This window comes from Mobula birostris, chromosome 5, assembly GCF_030028105.1.
Source record: "Mobula birostris isolate sMobBir1 chromosome 5, sMobBir1.hap1, whole genome shotgun sequence".
In the NCBI taxonomy this organism is placed as follows: Eukaryota; Metazoa; Chordata; class Chondrichthyes; order Myliobatiformes; family Myliobatidae; genus Mobula; species Mobula birostris.
In genome coordinates this window covers 109,844,443-109,863,665 of record NC_092374.1, presented here as the reverse complement: position 1 = coordinate 109,863,665, position 19,223 = coordinate 109,844,443, and the positions used below count along the sequence as shown (strand labels likewise).

Here is a 19,223-nt window from a genome sequence, read left to right as displayed (position 1 = left end):
AGGTGTATAAGATGATGAGAGGCATTGATCGTGTGGATAGTCAGAGGCTTTTCCCCAGGGCTAAAATGGCTAACATGAGAGGACACAGTTTTAAGATGCTTGGAAGAAAGTACAGAGGAGATGTCAGGGGTAAGTTTTTTATGCAGAGAGTGTTGAATGCATGGTTTGGGCTGCTAGTGACTGTGATGGAGGTGGATACAATAGGGTCTTTTAAGAGGCTCCTGGATAGATAGATGGAGCTTAGAGCTATGAGTAACCCTAGGTAATTTCTAAGTAAGTACATGTTCGGCACAGCATTGTGTGACGAAGGGCCTGTATTGTGCTGTAGGCTTTATATGTTCTATGTTCTATAAATTACAATTCAAATGCACAGGTAAACATTAAACAGTCAACAGTAAACAGCTCACTGTCCTAGTGATGAGACCTTGGTGCTGGCAGGGCGTTCATTCCTTTCACAGCTGAGGGAAGAAGCTGTTGCCTAGTCTGGCAGTTCTAGTCTTGATGCTGCTGTACCTCCTTCCTGACAGTAGTGGGTCAAAGAGATGGTGGGTTGGGTGGTACGGATCCTCAACAATGTTTCAGTTCCTTCTGCAACATTCCTGGTAAATGTCACAAATGGGAACAGGGAGACCCAAGTGATTCTCATGGCAGTTTTTAAGTGAGGGATGTGGTTAGGTAAGAGTTGGCAAGTGATGTGTGGAACCAGGTAAGAAATGGTGATTGGCAGATGGAAGCAGGTAAAGGAGCGAAGGATGGAAAGAGCAACAACCAAAGAGTTTGAGGTGAAGAGTGGAAGCAGAAAAGGGTTACAAGATGGTGGAATCTGACAGGAAAGGAAGGCAACAAGTACAAAATGCTGGAGGAACTCAGCAGGTCAGGCAGCACTTATGGAGAAGAATAGACAATTGGCATTTTGAGCTGAGTCCCTTCATCACGATTCAACCCTTAAAGTAAGACAAGTTTCCATCCTGACGGACTGATTCTCTGGTTTTTTTAAACGCAAACAGGAGGAAATATGCAGATGCTGGAATTTCAAGCAACACACATAAAAGTTGCTGGTGAACGCAGCAGGCCAGGCAGCATCTATAGGGAGAGGTACAGTCAACGTTTCGGGCCGAGACCCTTCGTCAGGGCTAACTGAAAGAAGAGCTAGTAAGAGATTTGAAAGTGGGAGGGGGAGATCCAAAATGATAGGCCCTCCTCCCCCTTGTACCCCATCCGTTATTTATTTATTTATTCATTTATTTATTATATATATGTTCTTTTACTCTCTCTCCTTTTTCTCCCTCTGTCCCTCTCACTATACTCCTTGCCCATCCTCTGGGCTTCACCCCTCCCCCTTTCTTTCTCCCCAGGCCTCCCGTCCCATGATTCGCTCATATCCCTTTTGCCAATCAACTGTCCAGCTCTTGGCTCCATCCCTCTCCCTCCTGTCTTCTCCTATCATTTTGGATCTCCCCCTCCATCTCCCACTTTCAAATCTCCTACTAGCTCTTCCTTCAGTTAGTCCTGACGAAGGGTCTCAGCCCGAAACGTCGACTGTACCTCTTCCTATAGATGCTGTCTGGCCTGCTGCGTTCACCAGCAACTTTTATGTGTGTTGCTCTGTTTTTTTTTGCTTGTGCTCCCAGGTGCCATGCATACCTTTTATGTTTCCCGCCTATCACCTCCCAGCTTCTCACCATTCCCCCTCCCCCATCTACCTCCCTTCCCCTTCACCTGGCTTTAGCTATCACCTTCTGACTTGTACTCCTTCCCCTCCCCTCCCCCCACATTCTTATTTTGGCTTCTCTATCCCATCCCTCCCAGTCCTACTGAATGGTCTCAGTCCGAAACCTCTACTGTTCATTCCTCCCATCCTTGGTGCCTGGCCTGCAGAGTCCCTTCAGCATTTTGTGTAAATTGCTCTGGATTTCCAGCATCTGTAGAATCTCTTGTGTTTATCCATTGCTCCCTCGATATCTTTGAAGTACCATGCTGCTGTCCATGCTTGTTCTACATTGTTACCTCATCGGGAGCCGAATGACCTTGACAAAACCAAAATGGATCACCTTTAAATATTTTGTTAGTGACTACAAGGAGTTTGATACCACTGTGGCCAATATATTTTGTGGCTGAAAATACTCTGATTGCACGGTGATTGGCCTAGAAGTTTGTAGGCAGTGCAGACCAGGATGACTATTCAGTTTTCACTGTAGTATTTAGTCCTGCAGCACTACAGCATTAAAAGTATCCCTTTGGCCCATCTAGTCCATGCCTAACTGTTATTCTGCCTCACATTTCTTAGTTCTTATTATCTGAGTGACTTAAAACAGTAATGTAGGACTGATTGGAGAACACCCTGAAGAATTTTCAAGAGGCTAAGTCTGGCTGAAAAGAATGAGAGCTAGTTAAAAATACGTACTGATGTTAATGCACCAATCAGTTGGCAAGTACACCAGATTAAGAAAAATCATGTCAAGTCAAGCCGCGTTTGTTGTCAGATATGCAGGCACAGTCAGATAAGGTGTAGTGAAAGTTGAGGCGTTGGACTGAAATTTATTTATTTATTTGTTTGTTTATTTATTTGTACACATGATGGACACAAGCTGAAGAAGTAATTAACAATCAATTACATTGGTAAATCTGGTGTCATTTGCTGAAGAACAATACAGCACAGAAAATGCCCACAACATCTGGGATAGTAGATTTCCTTCCTCAGAGTACATGAGTAATTAAATGGGTCTTGGCAACAATATGGAAGTTTCACTGTTAGCATGACACAGGGTAAATTTTATTTCAGATTTAATTACAGTTAAATCCCCCAATTGCCTTTGTATAATTCAAACACAAACCTTCAGATCAGAACTCTGACAGGTAGCCCTGTAACACAATTATGACATGAGAATGAATCTCTTCAATTTACCGTAACAAAAGTTCTAAAGAAAAATCTACAGATACTAGAAATCTGAAATAAAAGGACACAATGTTGGGAGAAAACCTCAGCAGATCAGGCTGAGTGAAACGATGAATAGTCACTTTCAAGAATTCTTCATCTGATGTTCTTGAAATTTATTGCTTATTTATTTATTATTAAAATTATTTTATTTCTTTTTGTATTTACATAGCTTGCTGTCTTTTGCACAGCGGCTGGTTGTCCATCCTGTTGGGTATAGTCTTTCATTGATTCTGTAGTGTATCTCTGTATTTACTGTGATTGCCCACAAGAAAATGAATCTCAGGGTTGTATATGGTGACGTATATGTACTTTGATAATAAATTTACTTTGAACTTTGTTCTTTATTAGAGAACCTACTGACCTGTTCACCTTTTGTAATGTACAAATATTTTTTCAGCCTTAATGATTATTTTAAAAATGTTGTCTCTTTGTATGTTTATCTATTAAACTTATGATAGGAAGTAATGTCTAGTACTTAAGAGCATTAGACCCATTGAGCAACAAACTCATTATTAATGCCACACCATTAAATATCTGTGACACAGAAAGGTAAAAATGGAAATTGCTTGTATTTAATTGCCCTTTCTTCTCTGTTGATGTGCTTAATCAATTAAGTCTCAGTAAGTGACTGAAGAGGCATTCAGCGATGCTGTTAAGCCCTGTAGTCACTGGCCACTACATTAGATACCTCCTGTACCTAATAAAGTGGCCACTGTGTGTATGTTCATGAAGTAGCCTATCCACTTCAAGATTCAACGTGTTGTACATTCAGAGATGCTCTTCTGAACATGACTATTGTAATGCATGGTTATTTAAGTTACTGTCTCCTTCCTGTCAGTTTGAACTCCTCTGGCTATTCTCCTCTGGCCTCTCTCATTAAAAACGCATTTTCACCCAAGAACTGCTGCTCACTGGATTTTTTTTTATCTCTCACATCATTCTCTGTAAACTTTAGAGACCTGTACATGAAAATCCTAGGAGATCAACAGTTCCAGAGGTATTAAAACCAGCCTGCCTGGCACCAACAATCATTCCATGGTCAAAGCTATTTGGATCACATTTCCTCCTCATTCTGATGTATGGCCTGAACAACAACTGAACCTCTATACCGTACCTGCATGCTTTTATGCATTGAACTTCTGCCACCTGATTGACTAATTAGATATTTGCATTATTGAGCAGGTGTACAGGTATGTCTAATGAAGTACCCATTGAGTGTAGTTACTCAGAACCTACCTGATTTCTGAGTCTCAGTATTGGTTTCATGAAAACCTCACAGTTCCAGGCTCATCACGGTCTCATTGACAAGGAAAGCCACTCAGGTATCTTTTTGCACGCCTGTCACTCACAGAGGATTACAATGTGTTTCTCTCCTTCCCCTTTTATTTCTTATACTTCCAGCTACAGGGCTAAATAGTGCTAGGGAGTCCTCTAACTAATGATGTGCATAGCAAGACTCCCCTACTCCAAGAAGTTCTGGCCCAACTTTTACAAAGCCACCTACACAGAAAACAGTTTTCAATCCATTGGTCCATATTGGCATTGCTAGGAGATCTGTTACTATGGGCATTAGTAAGCTTCCATTCATGAGCTATCAGTTTTGTTTTCCACATTGGGAATAAAAATAAATCCCTATTAACAGCTTGTTAAAATAAAGTAGGAGTACTTGGATTCTTGTCAAACTCAACCATTTGTTACTGTAAGTGTGTAGGAACATAATGTTTAAGTGTGTACATTTTTATAATCTTCTCCTGACACTAAAACAAATACTGTAAGTAATCCTATCCTGGTAATTGGCATCATCACTGATTGTCGGTACACACTCTGCAACAGTAATATTTAATGTTCCTGCTGGATAGTTGCCATCTGATGATTAGATTGTAATCTGGCTGGATTTCCATCATTGCAATGGTCTGGATTAGTCTAGTCTTGAATTTGCCATGCATAGAGGATTAAGAAGAGATACAATTTTGAGAAGATTAATGAAGGAGTTGATGAGGTAGATACAAAAAATAAATGCTGTCTGCAAGAGAGACACCTAGACCTGCAAAATGAAATAGAACTTCAAAATTATCCCATCAGAAATCCAAATATACACTCAGTGGCCACTTTATTAGGCACTTTTTCTCTTGTAGCCCATCCACTTCAAGGTACAACATGTTGTGCATTCAGAAATGTTCTTCTTCACACCACAGTTTCTCTGAGTTACTGTTGCCTTCCTGTCAGATTGAACCCGTCTGGCCATTCTCCTCTGACCTCTCTCATTAACAAGGCATTTTCATCCACAGAACTGCCACTCACTGGATGTATTAATAAATAGATGTACAGGTGTACCTAATAAAGTGGCCACTGAATGTATATTAACAACATTCCCCTTTCTTTCCCCACCACCAATACTGTCTCACATCATTTTTTACTGACTGGGGCACCCATATATTTTGACATTTCAGCTCATATCTCTATTGCATCTTGTATTCACCCAAACAGATCAAAAGTTTAGTTTGTGATTGCTTTAATAGGAACCTAAGGAAAAATATTTTTACCTGGGAATGGTCTGCACATGAAATGATTGAGGATATGATATGATAAGGGCAGGTAGATTAGCAACATTTGAACTACATTTAGACAGGTACATGGATATGAGCCAAACGCAGACAAATGGGACTAGCTTAGGTATATTGGTCAGTGTGGACTGGTAGATACAAAGGGCTTGCTTCTATAACCCCATGATTCTAAATAGACTGAGGTAGCTAGCCAGTAATACCCACCTCATGCAGCTGTATAAAATTCAGTCAAACAATATTAGACAGGGTCAGCCCGTGACTGCTTATTTGCATTTTCTTTAGTGTATTATTTGCCAGCTTCAAAGTTGAAAGTAAATTTATTATCAAAGTACATATATGTTACAATATGCTACCTTGAGATTCATTTTCTTGCAGAAATTTACAAAAAAAATCACAATAAAATTTACAACAAACTATCAGACAAGGAATGACAAAACAACCAATGCGCAATAGAAGACAGACTGCAAATAAAAGAAATACTGAGAACATGACTTGTAAAGAGACCTTGAAAGTGAGTCTGTAGTTTGTAGAATTAGTTTAGAGTAGTAGTGAATGACATTATCCAAATCAAACCTTGCAGTTTGATTTGGCTTCTTACTTCTTTGCATATATACCAAAGATGCTCAGAAGAGGATAAGAGATGGCTTAATAAGGTGTATGAGATGATAGGAGGCATAAATAGCATGGACAATCAGTGCCTTTTACCCAGGGTGGAAATGGCTAATACAAGAGGACGTAATTTTAAGGTGATTGGTGCAAAGTATAGGGTGGGGTGTCAGAGGTAGTTTGTTTTTTTGCACAGAGGACGCATGGACCGCACTGCCTGGGGGTGGTAGAGGCAGATACATTAGGCGCATTTAAGAGATCTTTAGATGGGCACATTGATGAAAGAAAAAATGGAGGGCTATGTGGGAGGGAAGGGTTAGATTGATATGTGTGTTATGTGTACTACTGTGCTTTACACCCTGGTTCCAAGAAAGGTCTCGTTTCGATATACTGTACATTATATGGTTATATATGTCATATACATGTATGTAATTAACAATAAACCTGACTTGGCTTGACTTGAGTTGATCCTGTAATAGTTTAAAAGGATGGCCCAACATTGTGGGTTGAAGTATCTGCATCGTGCAGTGCTGCTTGACAATATCTTATTCAAATATCAACATAATGTATGTGTCTATGTCAAAATCAGATTAGCTGTCACTCACTTACATGACATGAAATTTGTTGTTTTATGGTAGCAAAGGCATAAAATTACTATGAAATGCCAAATAAATATTGCAGCAAATGTGAACATACAGTATAGCAAAGGGCAGTCAGAGCAGAGGTTTTCATTTGACGTGATCATGAATTGTCCCTTATCTCAACATTTCTTCCTGTTTTTGGTTCATGAACCTTGTGCTGGGAATGTTAACCCCATTTTGTCTGATCCCCAGCCCCAATGGAAGTGCTGTTCTCCTTTGATGTGGGCAATGGTCCTTCCGAGATCACTGTGAAGTCAGCCACACACTTGAACAACCATCAGTGGCATTACGTTAGAGTGGAGCGAAACATCAAGGAGGCATCCCTTCAAGTGGATCATCTGCCAAGAAAGGTTCAGGAAGCCCCGGCTGATGGACATATCCACTTACAACTCAACAGCCAACTCTTTGTTGGTAGGTTACTTTTACTCTTGTATTTCAAAACAACCATGGGGCACTGTACATATTATCAGCATTGCTTGGCAATTGTGTCATTCAACAGGGTTTGAAAACCAGCCTTGTATTAATGTATTGCCTCTTACACTTGACTAACTCCTAATTGAGATTTATTTCCCATGGATTTCTGTTTCCTGAAGAGAAAAGATTGGGGTGTTGGCTCTAGTTTTTGGAATGCCTTCCAAATTCAGACAATCTCTATTCTGTGTGGCAGGTGGTTCAGCTGGAATCTAAGTGGCTTCACTGCATGATACCTGGAGCATTGAAGATTGTAGGCAGCCCTTACTGATAAAGCCAACAGTTCTACAGCCATTTAAGCCAGCACTTAAACATATAAATGCCAGTAGGTTTGTGAATTGATGCAAGCATACACCGTTGTGGCATTCCCAAAACTTGCCAATAGACTCCAGTCAGGGAATCAATCAGAGTACTCTCCTGCTAAACTCTGCATAGGGCATTGTGGTAGAGTGTCAACCGGACCTTTGCAGCAACCTAAGCTGGCACAGGATTCATCAGCCCATTTATTTTAGAGAAGGCTTCACAAAAGTGAGAAGAGAAGGAACATATGCTATTTGTGATTGATTGCATTGGCTATAACACAATCACAGTCAGGTAAACGTGTTTAAATCAGTGCTTTGAAGGCAACTACAGCCTGTCTGCTGCATCAAGACTTCCTATAACATGAAGTATTTTTTAGGAATATAAACACCATATTATGGCAGAGCTGCCTATACAGGTATTTTAATCTGCTTGTATGGTATTATTATTGTCATTTTTAAAACATTTCATCCTTTTTAAAAGCATAGTTTTTGAAAGTTTGTAAAAATGTTGGTAGTATAAACGATCTTTAAATTCCAGTGGGGTTTTGCTATTCCTCAGTAGCCTTATGGCAGGACTGTTTCTGTCCTGATCACATGATCCTGTCATTCCTGAGTAAGTGGACTCTGAAAACTCACACTCATTCCTCAGTCACTCTTTATGTACCTGCGCACAATGAGAACGGGATGGACCCTGTCACAACATTGTTCTAAAGTTTGGACAATGAAATGCCATTTTTATACAAAAACTGACTATGTAGATACTGAGGAATTGGTACCCTTAAGCATGTTCAACTTCCTCATTTACCTAATCACACTAAGGTAATACGGATATTAGGTTCGTCCATCGTCATCGATGAAGACCTCAACACCATTAGTACTTTTTACGAGGTTGAGTTGCTAGCTCGACCCTCAACCCGACACGGGTGGAAAGCGTGCCCGGGAGCAGCTCCACTGAATTCGAACTTGGGAACTTGCACTCCTGGAGTCCGGCGCTGATGTCACTGCACCACCAGCCGGCATTTTGATGGTGTCGAGACTAGCACTTGATACGGATTTAAGTGAGGGAGAGTTGCGCAGCGTCAGCCTCACTCTCTGTTCCCAGTTCCCATCTGGATCCAGTGGCAAGACAGAGTCGAGATGGCTGGAGATGGGACGAGGCGCAGTGGACGACCAGGACATCTTCCGTGTCTTGTCCTGCTCTACGCGTTCCACAACGCTTGCAGAGACCGCCTGCTTGACCATTGGGCCTTCCATTGGTTTTGTCCGCTCAATCCGCCGGAGTCTGTCTAATACAGATATTAATAACCAATAAAATCTACGAGTTAAAAGCCGATAATATCTCAGCATGGGTTTTCTCCGGGTGCTCCAGTTTCCTCCCACAGTCCAAAGTTAGTAGGACTATAGGAGAGTGTAAATTGGCCCATGATGAGTCTAGGGTTAAATTAGGGGTTGCAGGATGACACAACTCGAAGGGCTGGAAAGGCCTATTTGGTGCTGTATCTCAATAAAGAAATAAGTAAGTGAATCCTAGAATCCTTCATTTGCATCTTTATCTTTACCAAATGGTTCCGATCTCCTGATGTACAAAGGGAAGCTATGCTCTTCAATTACCTTCCTTGTCTGGTTGACAGCATACTATTTGTAAACTACCCTTGCCTGGACATTATCTTAACCCTTGCCTTGCCACGTCTTCCATAATCCAGTTCCAAGCCTTGGCATTAGGTAAGCTCTTGCTCGAACTTCCAAAACACTCTTGGCCAGAAAGTCCCACATTCTGAATTGGAACAACAGAGAATGCAGACAGGAATGTGGGCAGTGGAGCCTGCAAAGTGAGACCAGGCACTTTGTGTTTAAAATATGAAAGTAAAATTTGAAAGTCAGAGCCAGTTGATCTGATGCAGAGTGAGGGCGGGTACAGTAATGCTGTTGCAAATTCTTTAGAGTCAATTCAAAGGCGCAGAGATAGTTGAGAATTGTAAACTCATCTACCCTTCCAGGAAAGGAAGTGGTTAATATCCTTGTGTTGGTCAGAGCCATTAGAGTCTGCAGGATTTGAGATGGCCATTGTGCTTGTATTGGTTAGATTCACTGGAGTCTTCAGAGGTATTGGAAACACTAAGGAGACACAAAGGACTGTACTTGCTGGAAAGGAGCAGCACACAAAGACACTGGAGGAACTCAGCAGCTCAGACAGCATCTATGGAAGGAAACAGACAGTCAATGTTTTGGGTTGAGACCTTTCATCTAGACTCTTTGGACCCTTATTGTATGATCTCAATGACTATCGACCATAATAATGAAGTGCTTTGAGAAGTTGATTGTAGTCAACACATTGGACCAATCATGAAGAAATCATGCCACAAATTCTTCTTCATTAGGAATTTGAGGAGTGTCACCAAACAGTTTTGGACATTTCTATAGATACGTACTGGAGAGCATTGTGACTGGGTGCATCACAACCTAATATGAAAGCTCTAATACACAGGGTCAAAAAAGGCTGCAGAGGATTCAGCCGCACCGTCAGAGGCATAACCCCCCTCACTGAGGACATCTTGAAGTGAACTCACCTCAGGAAGGACTAAGGACACACACCATTTGAGCCATGGCTTTATCTTGGTACTACCAATAGTGAGAAGTTATAAGAATCTTAAGACACACACACTCAATGACTGAGAAATAACTTCGTCCACTACAACTTCAGATTTCTAAATGATCCATGACCCCGTGGATACTGCTTTATTTTTTTTTGCACTATTTATTTATTTTGTAATTTTTAATCATTTAATATCTGTGCACAACCCTGCTTTGCTTTGCTTTGCGGAGTACCGCGTTATTCCGGGGCCAAGGCCAATGGTTATACACAGTACCAGGCATATATAGAGCATATAAAATAGCAGTTAAAATACAGTCACAGAAGAAAAAATATATGGACCAGTTCTGAGTCCATAAATGTTTCAGTAGTCTGGCACTGAACACAATGCAGCTTGTCTTCTGCCAAGTAAACACTGGGGGGACAGCACCAACTCCAGCATGGATGCCACGCCACACCGCCTCCGGCACTCTGGTGGAGCGCCCGACTCCAACATCTCCCTTTGGCATCGGCAAACAGGTGACGTTGGGCTTGCAGTGTTGCACACCACCAATAGCCAACAGGGTCTTGCAATCATGAGTAAAGAGGCTGAGATGATCTCTTGCTGTTAGATTGCACACCTCCGTTGCATACCAATGCCTCCCTGTCATTGGCAGCATCATGGTCTGCACTGTCCAGCTCCCTCAGTTTCTCTGCCAACAAATAACTCGCTGATGGGGTAGACCTGCAGTACTTTACGTTCTTAATGTCCAGCAGGGTCTAGTGATGCTAAAAAATACAATTAAAAAAGACAAAAACAGCTTTGGTTGGCCCTATAGAAGCCTCTGTGTCTGAGTGTGCCACCATCTTGTAAAGCCTTCAGATTTTAGGGCTAAAAATCAAGTTTCTTTTCCACTTGCATTTAACATGAAGACAAATTAACATATTAAAACTTTCAATGTCTTATCTGTGTGTACAAGGAACTTTGTCTGAATATGCCCATGGATGTTTGACCATATTGTGCATTGTCATGAGTCAAAACTGGAATAACCTTCCTGAAACTGCTCCACAGCGAGCTTCAGGCTCCTGCAACCCCTTGCTTGAAGAATATTTCCTAATTTCACTCAAGTGACGTCGGGATCTAATGTTTTATTCAATGCACCTTAGTCCTTGACTCCTCAACCAGTGGTGTTATCTTCTCTTTATCTGCTCCAGCAATTACATCAGTTTCCAACTCACAGTGCTCTAACTCTAATGAAACAGCATGCAGCTTCACTGAACTGTTTACACACGATTGCAAAATTGTGTGGCTCACTACAGAACGGGAATCTTTATTTGATCTAACAAAAGATACAAATGCAGAAAGGCTTGTTTCTATGTCGTGTGACTGTCTGATTCTTTGTTTGCCTTGCTTACCTAATATAGTATGTATATGTTCCTGGACCTACAGCAATGTGCTCAATGCAATGGGCGCCACAGTAGCATGGCAGTAAGTGCCACACTATTACAGCTTGGGTGTCAGAGTTCAGAGTTCAATTGCAATATTATCTGTAAGAAGCTCCTGTGTCCTCCCCATGAGTGTGTGGGTTTTTTCTGGGTGCTCTGCTTTCCTCCCACAGTCCAAAGACGTACTGGTTAGTAGGTTAATTGCTGATTGTATATTATCCTGTGATTAGGCTAAGTGAATTGGGGATTGCTGGGTAGTGTAGTTCGAAGGTCCAGCAGGGGCTGCTCTGTGCTGTATCTCAATAAATAAATAAACTTTACATTGCCCTTTGAACTGACTATGTTTCTTATTCAGTTGCATACTACCCACTATACTGAAAAATAAAACTGCAGTGTTTGCTCATGACAGTTAACCATAACCTTCTCTAAAGCTTCTTCTAAAGCACAGTAACATTCCTAAGCATGGGCAATACCAACAAAGGCCACTCTGTGAACAAACTAATTCAAAATAAAGACACTGAGAATCTAAAGTGAAAACCTAAATTGTTGGACATGCTCAGCAGGCCAGACAGCATCTGTGGAGAAATGACTTGTGAAGGTGAGAAGTACAGAAGAGATTTGCAGGATTGTTAACGAGGGACGAGGAAGCCAAAGCAAAAGAGTGGAGGAACTCAGTGGATCAGGCTGCATCTGTGGGGAGAATTAGACTGATGGCTTCTTGGGTCACAATTCTCCTCCTGGATGAGCTATATCCTTCCACACTGCTGAGTTTTCCCAGAATATTGTTTGTTTGTGCAGATTCCAGCATCTGCACTCTCTCATCTCTACAACAGGGATGAATGATTATATGAACTGACTGAAAAAACTGGAGTTGTACTCTTTGGAATAGAATTGATTACAATGAGTTTTAGATAGAAGTATTTAAAATCATGAAGGGGATAGTAAGGTAGCAGCTAGTGCAGTTGTTTTACAGTGCCAGTGACCAGCGATCGAGGTTTGATTCCCGACACTGTCTATAAGGAGCTTGAACACTCCCCCCATGACTGTGTAGGTTTCCTCTGGGTTCTCTGGTTTCCTCCCACATTCCTAAGATGTACAGGTTAGGGTTAGTGAGTTGTGAGCATGCTATCTTGGTGCCAGAAGTGTGATGATACTTGTGGTCTGCTCCCTGCTGATTTGATTTGATGCAAGTTTCACTGTATGATTTGATGTACGTGTGACAAATGAAGCTAATCTTTATAGCAGTGTATTCCTTTTCCTTCCTGTGAAATTCAATGAAGACAAGAACTGAAGGATTTAGATGACAAAGGGCAAAAGAAACACAAAATAAGCAAGAACATTTTACACAGCCAGCAATGATAGCGTGGAAAGCATTGCAGGGGCTGTAGTGGAGGCATATTCAAAAGGGAGCTGGATGGTATCTGAATGGAAAGCATGGACTCATTCAGCCAAATGATTCTTTCCCATGGAACTACTTTCCAAGTCAGAAATTGACTTAGATGTTTGACCTTAGTAGCCTGCCATGGGTGTGCAGTATGGCAGTGGTCATGCAGCAAATCTCATGCTCTATCAACTTCTATTGGTTTGTGTGCTGTGTAATTGATTGCGGATGAATTTCAAGTTCGTATACATGTACACTGCCAAACAAAACAATTTCCCTTCAGATCAAAGTGCAGAACACAGTACATATAACTCAGATAGATCACAAATAAATTAAGAAAAAATAAAATATATTCCAGAAGATTGACATTCAGCAGCAGGTGCATATGATACAAGTTGAAAAGTAAACAGTATAACACTTTTGGCACTTCATATGTGATGAGATCTGGGTGGTGACAGGGAGTTCAGTAGTCTAACAGGCAGCTGTGGGCAAGATGTTTCCCCTCCTAACAGTCCTTGTCCCAACGCTACGGTACCTCCTGTCTGATGGTAGGTGTTCAAAGAGATCCCACTACCTTTGTTTCTTTTTTTCTTCTCTTTTATCTGTTGAGATTCATATTCGTTTTGCTTATGTTTTGATGAAATTGTTTATTTTAAAAGCCTTGAATCGAATTTGGAAGCACTCACATTTCAATATAAAAATCTGCCTAAATCATTTCATACACACATCAGCTCCATGGCAACACAATGAAATTCAGCTGGATTCCCTAACATCATTAAATTAATAGATATTTACTTCTGCCTCTATTCCCACAGCTGCTGGAGAATAAATTGAATTGTGGGAACATTTCAGTTTATTAGAAATCTAACACCACAAGAATTACACATCTCAGTGATGATGTCCCGAAAATGATTTGAAATAATTAACTGAAATATTAGTTTTTTTTATGAGACCTGTGCTTAATAATAGTTGGTGCATTACATCAGCATAAGGAGACATAGAAATCTGATTTCAATATTGTATCTGCAAATCATGGATGAGGATTTACTGTTCGTGTAATCTTAAAAAAAAGTTATTTTGTGATAACTCACTTATAGCAATCATTCTGTTCACATTCAACCATAAATGTATTTCACAGAATCTCTTAACCAAGAATGTTCCCAGGCAGATCAAAGAATATTTGAAAACTAATGAAAACACTTGGCAAAGTTTCATGAAGAGCATCCGCAAAGTTTTCCTCCACTCCCACAGAACAGCATGCCGGTACTCAGTCAAAAATCAGGCAGGGAATGTTACCACCAGCATGTTCCCCTCCAATGGTTAATGTTATTGCCTTGAAAATATATTGCTCATTTGGATCATTAGACATAGGGGTAGAGTTAGGCCAGTTAGCCCATCGAGTCTGCTCCGCCATTCCATCATGTCTGGTTTATTATCACTCTCAACCCTATTCTCCTGTATTCTCCCCGTAAATGTTGATGCCCTGATGAATCAAGAACCTCACCATCTCGGCATTAAGTATACCCAATGACTTGGACTCCACAGCCATCTGTGGGAATGAATTCCACAGATTCATTATCCTCTGGCTAAAGAACTTCCTTCTCATCTCTGTTCTAAATGAACGTCCCTCTATTCTGAGGATGTGCCCCCTTCCTAGAGCCCCTCACTATAGGAATAATTCTCTCACATTCACTCTATCTAGGAATTTTAATATTTGATAGGTTTCAATGAGAATTTCTCTCTCATTCTTCCAAACTCCCGTGAGTACAGGCCCAAAGCTATCAAATGCTCTTTTCATTCTTGTGAACCTCATTGGACCCTTTCCTATGCCAGCACATCTTTTCTTGGATAAGGGTCCAAAACTGCTCACAATATTCCAAGTATGGCCTCAGCAATGACATATAATGTAAAAAGAAACAGTCCTAAAATCATCCTATCATCTAGTCCTGTAGATCACCATTAGTCACCACAGCCAAACAGAAAAGGCCTGCTTTATTCCCACTCTTTGCCTCCTGCCAGTCAGCCAATCTTCTATCTAGTGAATACTAGTATCTTTCCTGTAATACCATGGTCTCTTATCTTATTTGGCAGACTTATGTGGGGCACCTTGTCAAAGGCCTTCTGAAAATTCATGTAAACAACATTCAGTGATTCTCCTCTGTCAATCCTGCCTGTTATTTCTTAAAAGAATTCCATCAGATTTGTCAGGCAAGGTTTCCCCTCAAAGAAACCATGTTGATTTTGGCCTATTTTATCATGTACCTTCAAGAACCCTGAAACCTCATTCTTAATAATAAACTCCTACATCTTCTCAATCACTGACCTCAGGCTATTTGGCCTATAATTTCCTGTCATTTGCCTTCCTCCCTTTCTGAAGATTGGAGTAACATTTGCAATTTTCCAATCCTCTGGAATTATTCCAGACTATAGTAATTCTTGCAAGATCATTACTAATGCCTCCACAATCCCTGACACTCTTGAGTTTCTGGCATACTGCTAGTGTCTTCCACAGTGAAAACTGAGACAAAATACTCAGTAAGTTCACCCAGCATTTCTTTATCCTCTATTACTATTGTACGTCTCCAGTGTCATGTTCCCACAGTCTAATATCTACATTCACCTCTCATTTACTCCTTATATATCTAAGAAAACATTTTGTATCCTCTGTTATATAATTAGCTTGCTTATCTTCATATTTCAACTTCTTTCTCTATATTGCTTTTTTAGTTGCCTTCTGCTGGTTTTTGAAAGCTTCCCAATCCTCTAACATCCTACTCAGTTTTGCTCTATTATCTATCTTCTCTTTTGTTTTTTGTTTTTATGCTGCCTTAGCATTCCCTTGTCAGCCTTGGCTGCATCAGCCTCCCTTTAGAATACTTCTTGGTGATGTCTCCTTCCTGCACCTTCCAAATTTCTCTAAGAAACTTCAGACATTGCTGTTCTACCATCATCCCTGATAGAGTTCCCTTTAAATCAACTCTGGACAGCTCCTTTCACGCCTCTGTAATTCCCTTAATACTGTTAGATCCTTTACCTTAAGCTCCTTAATCAAATCTGGTTCATTATACAACACGCAATCCAGAATTGCCTTTTCCCTAAGGGGCTCAACCACAAGCTGCTCTAAAAAGCCTTCTTGTAGGCCTTCTACAAATTCCCTCACTTGGGATCCAGCTCCAACACGGATTTCCCAATCTACATGCAAATTGAAATCCCCCATGACTAGCGTAATGTTATCCTTTGTATATCCCTTTTTTTATTTCCCATTGTATCCAGCATACTTATTTAACTCCGATCAGGGTCTTTTTGCCTTTGCAGTTTATTAATTCTGCCCCCAAGGACCCTGCATCTCCTGATCCAATGTTACCTCTTTCTAAGAATTTGATTTAAGTTTTTTTTAACAACAGAGCCACCCCACGCCCTCTACTTACCTGCCCTGCCTGTCCTTATGTTACAATGTGTATCCTTGGATGTTAACTTCCCAGCTGTGATCTTCTTTCAGTTATAGTAGTCATACTTTATTGATCTGGGGGGAAATTGGTTTTCGTTACAGTTGCACCATAAGTAATAAATAGTAATAGAACCATAAATAGTTAAATAGTAATATGTAAATTATGCCAGTAAATTACGAAATAAGTCCAGGACTAGCCTATCGGCTCAGGGTGTCTGACCCTCCAAGGGAGGAGTTGTAAAGTTTGATGGCCACAGGCAGGAATGACTTCCTATGACACTCTGTGCTGCATCTCGGAGGAATGAGTCTCTGGCTGAATGTACTCCTGTGCCCACCCAGTACATTATGTAGTGGATGGGAGACATTAACCAAGATAGCGTGCAACTTAGACAGCATCCTCTTATCAGACACCACCATGAGAGAGTCCAGTTCCATCCCTACAACATCACTAGCCTTACGAATGAGTTTGTTGATTCTGTTGGTGTCTGCTACCCTCAGCCTGCTGCCCCAGCACACAACAGCAACATGATAGCACTGGCCACCACATGACTCACTGATACCCGTATGCCATACCTGCCAATCTTTAACTGTGTTACAACTCCATCTACTTTATTCTGTGTGCTCTTTTCATTCAAATATAACACCTTCAGTCCTGTAATCATCACCCTTTTTGATTTTGTCTCCATGTTAGACTTCAAGCCATCCCACAGACTGCATTTCTACCCTGTCATCTGCTCATCCTTCCTGACAGTCTCACGACACACTGCATCTATTTGTATAGCAACTACTCCATCCCCAGCTCTATCACTGCGATTTCTGTCCCCCTGTCAAACTAGATTAAACCCTCTCCAACTACTCTAGAAAACCTGCCCACAAGGATATCGGTCTCCCTTGGATCCAGGTGTAACACGTTCTTTTTGTAGAGGTCATACCTTACTTGGAAAAAATCTGAAATCTGAAACCCTGCCCCCTGCAACAATTCCTCAACGTGCATTAATCTGCCAAATTATACTGTTCTTACTCTCACAGGCACGTGGCACAGGCAGCAATCCAAAGATTAATACTCTTGAGGTCCTGATATTCAGCTTTCTACCTAACTCCCTACATTCTCTCTTCAGGACCTCCTCCCTTTTCCTAGTAATGTCATCAGTATGTACCATGACCTCTGACTATTTACCCTTCAAAATGCTGTGGGCCCAATCCGAGACATCCCTGACTCTGGCACCTGTGAGGCAACATACCTTCTGGGTGACTTTTTCCTGAACACGGAATCTCTTGTCTGCTTCCCTAATTATCACGACTGCCCTCCTGTTCTACCCCCTTCCTTCTGAGCCACTGAACTGGACTCAGTGCCAAAGACCTGCTCGCTGCGGCTTCTCCATAGTAAGTTGTCCCACCCAAGAGCATCCAAAGCAGTATACTTATTGAGGGGAATGACTGCAAGGGTATTCTGCACTGCTTACCTATTGCCTTTCCATCACTTGACAGTCATCTAGGTACCTGCCTCCTGCAGCTTAGGGGAGACTACCTCTCCATAGCTCCTCATTCTCCCATTTCCTCATCATCGTTGGGTCTAAATTATGGAATCACTCTGGAGTCTTCCTTCTTCTAATACAAGAGGACATAATACATGATGAGTGGAAGGAAGTATAGGGGCAATGTCAAAGGTCGTTTATTTACACAGAGAGAGTGGTGGGTTTATGGCCAGGGGTGGTGGGAGAGGCTGATACACTTGAGACTCCTAGACAGGCACATGGATGAAAGAAAAATGGTGAGGTATGTGGAATAGAAGCATTAGATTGATCTTGCAGTAGGTTCAAAGGTCAGCAGGATGTTGCGGACAGGAGAACCTTCACTGTGTTGTTCTATTTTCTATGTTCTATCTTCTATATTCCATGTTCCATGTTCTATGTTCTCAAGTTCAAGTTCAAAGTCATTGTCAAGAGACTACATATATACTGTACAAACAAATGAAACAGTATTCCACTCCCTCTGCACTAATCCTAACCTTATTATTAAACCCGCCGATAAGGGGGGTGCTGTTGTAGTCTGGCGTACTGACCTCTACCTTGCCGAGGCACAGCGACAACTCGCGGATACCTCCTCTTATTTACCCCTCGATCATGACTCCACTAGGGAGCACCAGGCCATTGTCTCCCACAACATCACCGACTTTATCCGCTCAGGGGATCTCCCATCCACTGCTACCAACCTTATAGTTCCCACACCCAGCACTTCCCGTTTCTACCTCCTACCCAAGATCCACAAACCTGCCTGTCCTGGCCGACCTATTGTCTCAGCTTGCTCCTGCCCCACCGAACTCGTTTCTGCATACCTTGACACGGTTTTATCACCCCTTGTTCAATCCCTTCCGACCTATGTTCGTGACACTTCTCACGTTCTTAAACTTTTCGATGATTTTAAGTTCCCTGGCCTCCACCGCTTTATTTTCACCATGGATGTCCAGTCCCTATATACTTCCATCCCCCATCAGGAAGGTCTCAAAGCTCTACGCTTCTTTTTGGATTCCAGACCTAATCAGTTCCCCTCTACCACCACTCTGCTCCGTCTAGCGGAATTAGTCCTTACTCTTAATAATTTCTCCTTTGGCTCCTCCCACTTCCTCCAAACTAAAGGTGTAGCTGTGGGCACCCGTATGGGTCCTAGCTATGCCTGCCTTTTTGTTGGGTTTGTGGAGCAATCTATGTTCCGTGCCTATTCTGGTATCTGTCCCCCACTTTTCCTTCGCTACATCGACGACTGCATTGGCGCTGCTTCCTGCACGCATGCAGAACTCGTTGACTTTATTAACTTTGCCTCCAACTTTCACCCTGCCCTCAAGTTTACCTGGTCCATT

At 41.6% G+C, this 19,223-nt stretch overlaps 1 protein-coding gene across 1 annotated transcript in view; it reads left to right on the top strand.

Moving 5' to 3' along the window:
* Positions 1 to 19,223, top strand: part of LOC140198396 (contactin-associated protein-like 5) — a 1,159,251-nt gene that overhangs the window by 865,717 nt on the left and 274,311 nt on the right. Inside the window, exon 17 of the mRNA XM_072259489.1 lies at positions 6,942 to 7,160. Coding sequence (XP_072115590.1) covers positions 6,942 to 7,160 — 219 coding nt within the window. The remainder of the gene's footprint in view (positions 1 to 6,941; positions 7,161 to 19,223) is intronic.